The sequence below is a fragment of the Rhinatrema bivittatum genome, chromosome 2 (assembly GCF_901001135.1).
Source record: "Rhinatrema bivittatum chromosome 2, aRhiBiv1.1, whole genome shotgun sequence".
Lineage (NCBI taxonomy): Eukaryota > Metazoa > Chordata > Amphibia > Gymnophiona > Rhinatrematidae > Rhinatrema > Rhinatrema bivittatum.
The window spans coordinates 48,397,672-48,411,490 of record NC_042616.1 but is presented as its reverse complement, the minus strand read 5'-3'; the positions used below and the strand labels follow the sequence as shown (position 1 = coordinate 48,411,490).

Here is a 13,819-nt window from a genome sequence, read left to right as displayed (position 1 = left end):
CTATTTCCCCAGGAGAATTGAATGGCAATGTCCACATCAAAGGCCTGATGAAACTGATGCAGGAAGTCTTGGTGTCTGAAGCTGACCAGTGCAAAGAGACTATGCAAGAAATCTCAACTGGGGCTGGGGAAATGCAGGGTGTAGAAAGGAGAGTTGTGAGACCACCACAGATATTTTACAGTAATGGTGAGTCACAGAATGGAGATTTTAGCCCATTCAGAGCCTGTCTCAGCCCCACCTATGACCATGAAGCTGACTCTGTGAACCTTTATTTGTGACTGTGAAGATATTTTTTTCCTTGGTTAGGCCTTATCCTCTTCCCACTATAACCTTGTTATTACAGCAACAGCCTACCGAAGGATCACAGACTGCAGTTCCCTTCAGAATCCAGTATTTGTGGAGATTGTATCCCACCAATAAGTGTAGCTGTTATGCAGTGGCTAGGATTCCCTCCCTCTACCCAGGGGGCTGTGAGCGCAGACTTTGCAGCCCCTGTTGGCCTGAGGAGCACAAACCTGGTCAAAGAATTGAACTCTGATTTCCCACAGAGCATCACAATTGGGCTAGCTCCTAATTTTTAAAAACGTTCTGAATTCTCCGTTTACTGTGAAGACATGCAAACTCTTCCTCAGTCACTTCCTTTTATGACATTCATGTACATTCAATTTTTTCAATATTTTAATAAATAGAGATGAAATTGAAACCTTGGACTCCATCTATCCCTATTAAAATGGGACAAAAGGAGTCCACATCGGGGACAGCTTCAGGGAGAAGCCCCCCTAGCACCACGACAGTGTCAGAGGTGCGCTGAAAGTGCTCCCTCCCCCTGGACCCACCAGAGAAAGGAAGGAATATCCGGAGCCAGCTTGGCTACTCTGCCCATAGCCCACCCACCTCCCCCATCTACATCAACACCCTGGCGACACCGAAGAGGAGCCCCACCAGTAAGGGAGCCAGGCCCACCAGGCCGCACTGGGGACAGCTTCAGGGAAAGCCTCCCAGCACCGCGACAGCACCAGAGGCACGCTGAAAGCTCTCCCTCCCCCCCAGAACCACCAGAGAGAGGATGGAATCTCCTGCACTGGCTTGGCTACTCCGTCCACCTCCCCCCGTCGACATCAACACCGCGGCAACACCGAAGGCACTTGCATCATTGGGCGTGTGACAAAGGAACATGCTCCTTTGTGCACCCCTTCATGCGTGCCCGAGGTGCATTACTTAATTACTTCAGCGACCATTCCATTAATCCCAGAACTGAACCTTACCACCATGGACCAGTTATACTTCATTGAACCCATTCAAGGATGTGGTATATATGGAAATCTAAGGAGATCCACAAGCATGAAGCAAACAAGGACAACAAACTTGGTCTTCCCAGCAATAAATACTAACCCTTCCACTATCTCCTTCTGCTTAATGTTTACTCTGTTACTATTAAATGTTCAATCTATTTTTTTTTTAAATCCCTCTGATTAATGACCTGCTAGAAGATTTACAGCCCCCTATCTTTTGGGAACCTGGCTGAGTGACAAAGATAATGTAATCCTAAACTAAATTTCCTACCTTATGAAGCATTTCACATTCCTAGACCTAAACATAAAGGTGGGGGTTTATTAATAATCAGTAAAAAAGAACTGAAACTAGTATCTTGCAAAGTAGACACTATCCCATCCTATGAAATGGCAATACTAAAATCTCATCAGCTAAACATAGGACTGGTCTATTGCTCTCCAGGTTTACTATAAAAAGATTGCTCACCACTGATAGAATTATTCACTAAGGTATTTCCTTCATCCGAATCTACAATAATTGTAGGAGACTTTAACCTACAGGTAGACAAAATACCAACAACCTTAGCATGCAAAATGTTTCTAGAAGCAATGGAAGCCATGGAATGGTCACAATTTGTCTCGAATGCAATGCACAAAGCGGGTCACACTGTAATAACTGCTTAATCAATACTTCACACACGATAGTGCCCTGGTCTGATCACCAATTAATAACAGCGGAAATAGCCCTCACCAACCAAATCCACAATAATATGGATAATAAGTATACATTTACCTTCAGAAAAAAGACAGAGCTAGAAATACTGGCAGAAGCAATAGAAACGAAGATACATGAACTAAATCTAACCAACTTAACAACAGCTTTTGAATCCTGGGACAACATAGTCAGTGACATAGCTGAAACCCTTAGCCCTGTTCAGACGAAAACTATTAATAAAGAAAAGAACAACTCTAAACATAAGAAACCCTGGTACACTAATGAACAAGAAGCACAAAACAGATCTTTAGGAAACTAGAGAAACAATGGCAGAAATGCCATTCGATTGAATCCCTAGGAAAACACAAATCTTGCCTCACAAAATACCATACACTAACCAATAAAACAAAAAAAGACTTATTATGTGAAACAAATTCACAGGGCTATATTTAATTCTAAACTTCTCTTTGAGATAGTTAAACATCTACTTAAAGACCCAACAATCAAGAAACTACAACTTCACAAAGGCTTCTTGCAATGAGTATGCCACCGCACTCTTAGACAAAATTGATAAGTTGAAAAAACAATTCACTATCTGTTACCCAACAAAAGCACCTGAGGACTCAAATGACATGGTCAAATGGTTCACATTTGACAGAGTTTTGAAGTTGAAAATTAGTCAAATCATTAATAAAATTAAACCTGCTACCCACCCACCCACATGACCTAATACCGGCCAGTTCATTAAAACAAGTACACCAAGTTATCACTCCAACAATCACATCCCTGATTAACCATTCACTATCAGAAGGAATCAAACCTGAAGGTTTAAAAGTGATAAAACAGATCCTAAAAAATAAGTCTGGTAGAACAGATGATTGGGACATTTATCATCCAATATTTAACTTGCCATTTCTAGTAAATGTTCTTGAGAAAGCAGTGTTATCCCAACTTCAACATCACCAGGAAGATCATAATATCCTATATCCCAAACACTTTGAATTTAGAAAACATTATTCAATTGAGTCATTACGCCTCTCATTAACAGACTCAGTTTTACGAGGACTCAATGCAGATGAATCCTATTGCCTAGTGCTAATAGACTTAACAGCAGCCTTTGACACTGTCGGTCATAATCTATTATGCCATCAGTTGAGAAACATTGGGATCGATGGTTCTCCTCATTTTTATCTAACAGAACATTTCAAGTCAAACTGGGCAACTAGATATCTGACACCTTCCTGTGTGATACAGGTGTCCCCTGAGGCTCAGTCTTCTCAGCAACACTATTCAATATTTATGTGCTCCCACTATGTAAATTACTGAAGAATCTAGAAATACATTTCTTCTTATATGCAGACGACCTACAGATCTACATACCACTCTCATTTGGCTGAGTAGAAGCTCATTGATAATGATTTGGGCAACTTTCAAATTAATCCCTCAAATCAAGTAAGGGATTTAGGTGTACAGCTAGATGAGAACTTCACAATGAAAATGCACATTAGGAAATTGACAGGTTACCCTAAGCTGCATATACTACAAAGGTTGAAACCATTATTAACTTTTGCGGACTTTCGTACAGTACTACAATCTCTAATATTCTTTAACCTTGACTACTGTAACTTCTTAATTCTAGGTCTTCCAGCAAGTCACTTAAAACCACTACAACTATTACAGAATGCCGCACCAAGACTATTAATAGGATCTAGGAAATATGATCACATTACACCCTGGTTGATGGCACTGCATTGGTTACCAGTACAATCCAGAATCTACTATAAAGCAATAACAATAATATTCATCATCATTCATTCCAATAGCACTAGACTGTTAGGAGTGACACTACAGCCTTACAGTCTTCAACGAACACTAAGATCTCAAAATAAAGGACTACTGAATATTCCCACAAAACGGAGCACACATCTGATGCAAATAAGAGATCGAGTGTTCTCCATAGCGGGTCCAAAGCCCTGGAATTCTCTACCGAAGACATTACATATCTTACCAGATAGACAGAAATTTAAAAGTGAATTAAAAACATGGCTATTCATAAACATATATAATTTAACTTAAAAACTCAATATACGGAGCCACAAAGACAAGAAGGACAAAAGATAATTGCATCATGAAGAATAAATCAAATGAGAGAATGCAAGATTCTCAAACAACCGATAGACTAAGATGTGAAAACTACCATTTTATTTGTAATTACCCATACTCCTTGCCTTTTGTACTAGTTTAATTCCACATGTCCCATAAACCGTCCTTAGATAGATGGAAATTAATACCTACATACGAATACCAACATTGTAACTAATTGCTTTATTTTTGTTTGCTGAATTTATAACTATGAATGTCACCTTGTAAACCATGGTGATCTATACATGGAATGATGGTATATAAAATGACTAAATAAGTACATCAAAACCTATCTACCTTCTTACCCTAGATGATGATGCTTGCCCTCCAGATCTCACTGACTGCATTATTGGATCTGGGGATTCGGTCCTGAGTGATGACATAAGCTGGTCTTTGGAAAATGGTAAGGCACTTCCACAACTCCTCAACTCAGAACACAGCTTGGAAGATTTTGTGTCTTGATGCCTTTGATCCTGTCCTGCAGTGAATTCCTCCTACTCTGCCCTCAGTGGAATGAAGAAGGTGGTCAGTGACTTCGCTGAGACTGGATCCATCAGTCCCTTCATTGTAGTGAACACCTCGACCAGTGATCGTGTGCAGGAAACGGGTGGGAAAAGGAAGTTCCACAGAGCAGATGCTGGTAGGGACCACACCACCCTAGCAAACACACAAGATACTTGAATTCGTTAACTCTGTACATCCAAAGCTCTTACTAGACACTGTCATCTCTGGATAATTTTGATGTTGGTTGATAAAAGTGCACAGCCTGTAAATAACACCTCATAGTGTCAGGACCCGAACTGTTCTTATTTAGCTGGCCAACAAAGGAGCTTAGAGTGTATTGCATTTTCCTTAGACTCAAAGTAAATATATATCCTACTCACTACCTGGACATTTTAGTGAGGACATTCAAAGAGGACTGTACTGTCCTGTTCTCTGTTAACTCCTGCAGAAAAATTGATTCTTTGTAGGGTATAGAACCAACAAAAGAGGGAAATAAAATAGAAACATTTATAGATAGGATTTCCCATATAGGAAAAAAGCTCAAGATCAAAGGGTTGTGATATGAAGATGGAAGGAGAAAGACTCAGGAATAGGAGGAAATACCTCTTGACTGCAAAGGCTATAGATGTCCAGAATAGTCTACCAGCAGAGGTGACAGTAACCCAGACTAAGAGAATTCAGACATGTTTGGGGCAGATACAGAGGACCATACTAAGGATAAGAAGAGAGATGATCAAAGATCCAGTAGGGTCTGTGGTGACAGAATAGATGGGGCAACTGGGCAGAGTGGGTGAGCCAAGTGGTTTGTTATCGTCAGGTAACCGCTGTGTTATTATGCAACCTAAGAACTTTCTAGTGATAACGACAAAAGGCGTTTTCAGGACCTCACGGGTCCCTTCTTCAACTAAACCTGGAGATTGAGGAGGTCATCCTATCCCATTTAGTCAAGGTGTAAACCTTTAACTTATGGAAGAGGTTTCTTCATCAGGCTAACAAAAAACAACCCTACTACAAATATAATCTCGTAAATATAAATGTATGTAACAGAATGAAATGTTAAAAAAACAGAGGCTTCAAGGGGATTTTCAGTGGATCTCCACTATCCGCAAAAACATTTTAACCATTAAGAGTCTATTGACACAATCCTCAAAGGGTCTCTTGTGGCTGTTTCATCATCAACTATCAATAAAGGCGTTTTTTGAAGCTGTGAAGGAATTAACAAAATGTTTTTTATTCAATATCCCATCCTGATCTTGTTTCACCCTATAGGAGAATCTAATCTAAAGTAAGCAGTCAAATATGTAAGTGCTCCTAGTCAATATAGGAGAATCTAATCTAAAGTAAGCGGTCAAATATGTAAGTGTTCCTAATCAATAAAAAAAATAAAACCAACGTAATTTAAAAACTGCACCAAAGATCAGTGAAAAACATATTTGGACCAATGCATAAAACATATGCTCAAAAGCAGCACTGCTAGGCCATTCTTCCCAGAGGTGGCTGCATATTCACACCCAGAGTGTTACGCTGTAAAATACACTGTGAGGTCAAGATTCAAAAGGTTTGTCCGGCTAACTTTTGGAGTTAGCTGAACAAAGCTTGAGATCTGAACATTTCTCCCTGCTCCCTGGCTAAATTTTGTCTGAGCCGTGCTGGGGGCATTCCCAGGGCACAGTTTTATTTTGTCCAGGCAGAGCTGCTCAAAGTTTGCAGGTAAGTCTGGTCAGACAAATACCTGTCCCAGAGTTAGCCGGTTCACCTTGTCTGGGTATATACAGGCAAGTTTATCTGAATATCTGGCTGTGTTATCCAGGTACCTTTACTTCTATAACTTGGGCTACTGAGCAGTATGGACCTCTGTTTCAATGACACATATATGTGAATCCCAGTTTCCTTTGTGAATTTTTGTCATGTTCCGTGTTTACATCTTGCTTACAGTTGTTCAGAATTTACTATCCAGAGCAGAGCTGTATACTGAAAGTGTTGCTTTGGGTCCTCTCCCCACAGGTTTCTACCAGGCCTCACCAAGGCACTCAGTGAGCACCCCAACTGAGCTCCATCACAGACAGAAAACCCAAACCATATTATGTGTACCCCCAGGCTTAGGTAAGTGTTCTTCTTCCTTAGGGAAATGTGGTTCCCTGTACGTACCAGGATCAGTCCAGACGGTGGGTTATGTCCCCCGTCCAGCAGATGGAGTCAGAACAAAGCTTCGGAGGGCACTAGCACATAAACCAGTGTACCCTCAGAGAAGCCTCAGTATTTTTCTGACTCCAGCAGATAGGAGTAGGGGAGCCTGTCCTTCCCTTAGGAGTGTGTAGAGTTTTCCTTCTCTCTTGCTCTCCTTCTATTTTTTGATAACTCTTTGTCTCTCTGGTCTCTAGTTTGTTAAAAAAAAATAGAAGTCTTTCAGGGCTTACTAGCCTTTGGACAGGCAATTCCCTTCCTGATCTTGCAAACAGTTCTGTGGTTTGGGGCTAGCCTGTCTGTCTCTCTCTCTCTCTCCTCAGCACAGTCTGCGGGGTAAGTTGGGATTGTTATTTGGTTTGTAGGTTCTAGCTGCGCCGGACTTCTTCAGGGGTGACTGCTGAAGTGTTCAGCCCTTCCCCCCCCCCCCACCGCGTCCCGACCCGCGGCCCCAGAACACGCATTCCTCGGGGCTGCCCGCTGCTTAGAGCACGATTGCTCAGCACGGGGTCGAAGTTGCAGCGGACGTGCCGTTTTCCTGCTGCCACAGCTCAGGTTCCCTCGCAGCGCCGCCCCTCCTCCTCTCACTCTCTCCCCGTAGCACGGATGCCGCGATCGCAGCGCTGTTTGGCATGCGGGGAGCCGGGATCCCGGCTCTCCCGCGAGGGGTTGTGCACGAAGTGCCTCCCTGCTGGGGAGGGCACCTCGCAGCCAGCGGGACGGCCTCCTTCGCATGATCGAGTGTGCCTCCACATTTCGGGGTCTGCCCCGCTCCCGTCTATGGTGGGAACGGCGGCCATTTTGAATTCGGAGCCAGGCTTAGGTAAGTGTTCCTCTTCCTTAGGGAAATGTGGGTAGGCTCCTTGGACAGGAAGGAGTCGTTATACTGGTTCCACCAGGTGGGAGCCCTGATCTCTTCTATGACAGTTTTACACCCTCCTCCTTCCCCCTGCAAAAAAAAAAAAATCCATGAAAATACCAGCCACACAGTCCTAGCCTCTCTCCTTTCACGGGTTTGAGGGCAGCAGCGCTGCCTGTGATTCCCATACATTTGTCCCTGAAATATCTATTAATGCCCTCTTCCAAATAGGATGGGGACAGAGAGCGGCATATGTCAGTCAGAGGCTTGGGAATCATAGGTTCCCCTTTCAACAACAACATTAGATTAGGCCTTGCTCATCCAATAAGACAAAAATACTGCCCCAAGCAACTGGCAGCAAAGAACACTTCACTAAAACACTCAAACTGAAATTGCCTCTCAAGATCAGTCTTAGAGAATAGGGTCCATTGTTTAACTTAACATAGTTTTCCAGCAGTTGTACTGCAGATATTAAACTTTTGTGCAGACCTAAAGGTCAGAAGATTTTCTGAAGAATAGGAAATGCCTCAAAGGTGGCTAATACATCTTTCAGAAAAGAATAAAAAATCCCTGCACAAGCCCAAGAGAATGAGTGTACACGGATTTTAATATAAGAAAACAGATCAGAGATGGTCAAACACACAGTACAGCTAAGAGCTTGGTGCAGCAGAGAAATATCTATGTTGATGTATAATGCAGATCAGATCGAAAAGCCACATATGGGGCTGAAGGAGAGTGGCATAATAACATAGTAAATGATGGCAGATAAAGACCCAAATGGTCTCTGGAAAACAAGAAATTAAGGTGAGTTGGAATATAATGTGGAAGATCAGGCCGACGTATCCTAGGGTGCCAGCCATTAGGGGGCAGCAAAAAGAGCAGCCATGTGGGGCTGCGAGCGAAACCCATCCCACTCACGGCCGAGAGGAGTAGAGACTCGGCTGGCCGCAAGCAGCAGGGGGGAGGGGGGTGGGCGCAAGGCAGAAGGTTCCCCTAGGGCACCTAATACCCTTGCACCGGCCCTGGGAAGATGGTCTAATATTTGGTTATTTTAGTGAATGAAAATAAATCCATAAATAAACAAAGGCCTAGCCTTCTGGGCTACAAAATAAGAATATCCGCTTCTTTCGCTGGCAATATATGAGGGACATAGAGAATAGCTGGAATGGATATGTCAGCTGCCAGATTTGCAATTCTGAGTTCAGGACATACAACTAATTTGTCTTTTGCCCTTTACATTCCACAGAAACAGCCCTTGCTAAGGTCTCCAGCAACATGTTCCTGGCCAAATCCAAAGGCCTTTACTTGATCCTTATCCTCCATGACCTATCTGAGGCTTTTCACACTGTTGCTCACCACCTAGACTTTAATTCTGAATCCTCAAAAGGATGTCGGGACTCCATTCTGTCTTGGTTCTCTTCTTACCCCTCCCATCACATTTTTAAGGGATAGTTTTATAACAGGCTGAATAAATGTTCATGCTGTCATGCACCCAGGGTATACTAGTTTTGAAAGCAAACTTGCATATGTTAATTTGTTTAAAAAATATCCCAACAAAACTTTGCATACACAGTTACTTCTCCATGGACAAGCCATACAAAATGCCACACAAGTTAATGATGTCATCTCCACCGCTTTCTGTCTCTTTTAACCCTGAAAGTACTAGAAAAACTCCCCCGCAATCCTCCTTGTATTACTGCCATTGCGTGACAATACATCCGCTACACTGAATGGACATGGAAAAGTCAGCTAATCTTTTCAAACTGCTATGTCTTTGGGATTTTATTATTTTATTTGGTAATCAGTATTTGCAGGTATTCTCATCTTTTCTATTAAAAAAAAATTATATCAGACTCAAAAACTGGTAAGGCTTCTTTTAAGAAATGTAAACAATGTGCCAGAAAAATGTGAGCACAAGATTACATGAAATTTGTATAATATGTTTGGATCCTTCGCATGATTCTTCTTCATGTGCGCCATGTGAAAGAATGTCTCCCACAGTCATTAAATGTAAAGCCTGTTGCTTTTTGTTATTTCTTTCACGTTTCTTGTAAAGCCCGTTGCTGCATTATATTCTACTGTAAACTGAGGTGATGTTCCAAATGTGCCGCGGTATATAAAAACTCTTAAATAAATTAAATACAAGCATATGAAACTGTCTATGGAGTTCAATAAGGAAAAAGAGATCTCAAAGAGTGATAAACATTCGCTAAGAGACAGCGCAGTGTTCCCAATAAACGTAGACAAAAATCAAAATGGCATTGATCAAAGATTTTAGAACATGAGAGAAGGGAGAAACACAAAAGAGAAGATAATTCTTCAGCACGTAGACTTAAAAAGTTGAAAAGAGCACTATCACCAGCATCATCATGACCATGGGATAAATTGAATAATTCATCAGAATGTTCACTGCTCTCCTCATCTGACAGATCAAAGCAAAAATAGGTGCATAATCAAGGATCAGCACCGTTAGAAGGAGCAAACAGAAAGACACCATCAGGTTAGGCGCATAAGTCAGCACCCTCATCAATGGTGCGTAAATCAGAACTATCATCAAAGGCACATTTATCAGCATCAAAATCAATGTTTCATATATCAGTGTCATCATCAATGCAGTCATCAAGAGCACATATGTCAGCGCCAAGGTCAAGGGCGAGTATATTGGCACCTTTTTCAATGTCACTTGTTTTTCAATGTCAATTGTTTCATGTTTCTGTATCTCTTGTTGATTGGTTAATTGTATATTCTACTTAGTTCATTGTAAACCGAATTGATTTGATTTGTATCAAGAAATTCGGTATATAAAAGCCTTAATAAATAAATAAATAAATAAATGTTGGTGCCTTCAATGCCACATTCTTCAGCACCATCCACATTGAATGAGAAAACAAAGGTGCAAATGAAAACTTGTTTATCGTCTTCCTCATTAATGTGTTCATCAGCACAATCTTCCCTATCAGAAAAAAAAAGCAATTTCTCAATTCAAGGACAGAATTTCCAGATATTAAAAGAGGAAAATTGCATCATAAGAAGAAAACAAAGCATCACAGATCAATAAAATTAATTTTAACTCTAGAGAAAGAAGGCAACCGCTGGAGAGGGTTACTCCCCTATACCCTCCCTTACAGAATCATTTATCCAGACAATGTGAGGGGATTTTATGAGAAAATGTATGAGAAATCAGATCCCACAAGGATCCAAACCATCTCTGCCAAGCAGCATTCAGGAGTCACAAGCTTCAAAGGAGAAAATAAAGAAAACAGATCATCTGTTAGCAGAGAATAGTGCTATAAAATACAGGGTTCAACAGGACCCCACGTCACCAAAAGACTCAATTATTGCCAATGTACCCTGTAATTTTTGAAAGGTTATGTGCACCAAAATGTCCTTTTGTGCAATTTTTTTATAAGCAGTGTTCAAATTTGTGCACTACAAGCCAGCAAATATCGGGATTTCCTATTTTGCTGTGTGCGCAGGGTTCATGACCTATGTGTGCATGTGCTTGTATACAGCTTAGAACAGTGATTACTGCACAAATCCTAAGTGGTAGAATCAGCATTAAAAAAAAAAAAGCAAAGAAAACGAGAGCGTATGCGTCTATTCCTCCCCCAAAGGATACAAGCTTAAAGAATTCCATGGGGAAGAAGTACTTTCAGTTGGCTATGCTAACTTACAGAATAGCAGCTCATCAAAGCATAAAGAATGTACTGATAGCAGCAAGAAAACCAAACACAAGAAAATCTTTTAATAGTAAATGGACGCATTTCTCTATCTAGTATCTATTTCAAAAGGTGGATCTTTTTGCTTCTTCTGTAGATAAAATCCTACAATGACTTCTACACCTTTCACAGATGGGCTCAAATCGAATTCAATTAAAAATCATTTAAGTGCCCTAGCTTCTTACCATTGTTATATATAGTGTTACGATTCCTCCCGTAGCTGTGCCACGGGAGGCCTCTCACCTTCTCTGGAGGCCGCTCCGAAGCCGGGGTCTTGCCTGAGTAATCGTCCGGATCTTGCTCCACAGCCTGGGAGGCCTTCGGTGTCAGCAGGGCCTACCTGATGCCTACTCCACTGCAGCCTGGATGCTCTGGCGTGGGCCACGCCCTTCTCCTAAGGGGCGGGCCCGCGGCTCCTCTCCACTCTTGTAGGGCCAGAGAGGTGTGGCCCATCTGGACTCCTCCCAGGCAGTTGCCTGCCCTAGGGTATAAAAGCTCTTCTTCAGCACTCATGCATTGCCTTGCATTGGAGTTACTCGTCTCTGGAGGTCTTCCTCTTCCAGCGCGCCATCAGGCCTTCGTTCTTTGTTCCAGCTTAGTGTCCGGTGTCTTGCATGTTCCTGATGTTTCCTGATGTTTCCTGATGTTCCTTGATGTTGGTTCCTGTCCCAATCCTTGCTCCTGGCTGCCGGTGTGCAGTACCTCGCTTCTGACTGCCAGTGTGCAGTACCTCGCTTCTGACAGCCGGTGTGCAGTACCTTGTCCCCTTCCTGCACTGGTCCCGCTCCCATGGATGTAGGACAGGGTGGTCCGTGACCAGACTAGTGGACTGTTCATTACCAACATTCCATAGTTGGTTCCAGAGCCATGCAGGTCCGGCTGGGGGTCAGGCCGTCTCTCGCCACCCACGCTGTCACACGCTACACCTACTCTTGGCGCGGTCCTGATCCACCTGGGATTGTGCCAGGGGCCCAAGGGCACACGCCCTCTAAGGAGGACCACTCTCCCAGCGCCCCTCGTAACATATAGGAGCGACTAATTTTGCAACATCCTACAGTGACCAGATTAATTAAAGGTCTATTTCACCTAAAGCCTCCTATAAACAACTTGGGACCTTAATCTCGTTCTGCAACAGTTAATGGAACCACCCTTTGAACCAAACTGGGAATGTGGACCTAAAGTGGACCACTTGGAAAACTTTGTTTCTGTTGGCAATTACATCAGGAAGAAGAATTAGTGAGCTACAGGCATTAGTAACAGATGCACCTTTCACACCGTTTTGCTCTACAAAGATTCTTTTGTGAAGCCATCTGAAATTCCTGCCAAAAGTTGGAATTCACTTCTTAACCAAATCGCAAATAGGATACGGAGAAGTCACACGAAGACCCGAGGTTTGCATTTTAAAAATACAGACTTTGTTGAAATGGGGAAGTACCTGGAGGGAGAACTAGAAGACTGTGAGAAAATGAGAGAGGAGCAATTACAAAGGCAACTAATCTATATCAGGCCGATACAGAATGGTGCACTCGGCTGAGCGCACCGTTTAGCCCCTGTTCAGCTGCGCGTTTTAGACATGCTATTATTACCGTACATTTTACTCTCAGAAATTAACGCCTGCCAAAGGCAGGCATTAACCATTGATGGCACCGGGTAAGTGTACAGAAAAGCAGTTTTTTCTGCTTTTCTGTACACCCTCCGACTTATTATCATAGCGATATTAAGTCGGAGGCCCCAAAAATAAAAAACCCCCAAAAAGTTCTTTAAAAAAAAAAAAATCTGCCCGCCGGTCGCAGGTTCAAAAACAGATGCTCAATTTTGCCGGCATCCGTTTTCCGAACTGTGGCTGTCAGCGGGTTTGAAAACCAATGCCGGTAAAATTAAGCGTCGGTTGATAGACCCGCTGACAACTGCTGTTCCACTAATAAGGAGGTGCTAGGCACACGCTAGTGTCCCTAGTGCCTCCTTATTAGCGCGGGCCCTAATTTAAATACAGAATCGCGCACCCAGGAGAGGTTTCAGTGCGTGCGTCGGGAGAGCGGGCGCTCAACACGGAGCGCCAGCTCTCCTGTGAGTTTTTTTGAATCGGCCTGTATGTTAGAGAAGTAAACAAAAGCAAGAGAAATAAGAAACCTATCTGGTTTTCAAAGGAGGTAGCTGATAAAATAAAAGCAAAAAGAACAGCATTCAAGAAATATAAAGGATCCCAAAGGGAGGAACATAAGGAAGAATATCTAGTGAAACTGAGGGAGATGAAGAAAGAAATCAAGAAAGCAAAAAATCAAGCGGAAAAAAGGATTGCCAAAGAGGTAAAGCGAGGTGACAAACATTTTTTCAGATACATCAGAGAAAGAAGGAAGGTCCGAAGTAGTATAGTAAAATTGAAAGATGAAAAGGATCAGTGTGTGGAGAGAGATGAAGAAATGGC

At 42.4% G+C, this 13,819-nt stretch overlaps 1 protein-coding gene across 11 annotated transcripts in view; it reads left to right on the top strand.

Moving 5' to 3' along the window:
* The window catches only part of LOC115083911, a 274,261-nt gene that overhangs the window by 177,205 nt on the left and 83,237 nt on the right, over positions 1-13,819 (top strand). For 10 of the 11 annotated variants that reach the window (XM_029587994.1, XM_029588001.1, XM_029587995.1 and 7 more), the window contains exons 32-35: positions 13-186; positions 4,439-4,531; positions 4,613-4,768; positions 6,637-6,735. In XM_029587994.1, the coding sequence (XP_029443854.1) occupies positions 13-186; positions 4,439-4,531; positions 4,613-4,768; positions 6,637-6,735 (522 nt within the window). The remainder of the gene's footprint in view (positions 1-12; positions 187-4,438; positions 4,532-4,612; positions 4,769-6,636; positions 6,736-13,819) is intronic. The other variant, XM_029588000.1, reaches the window with a different exon arrangement.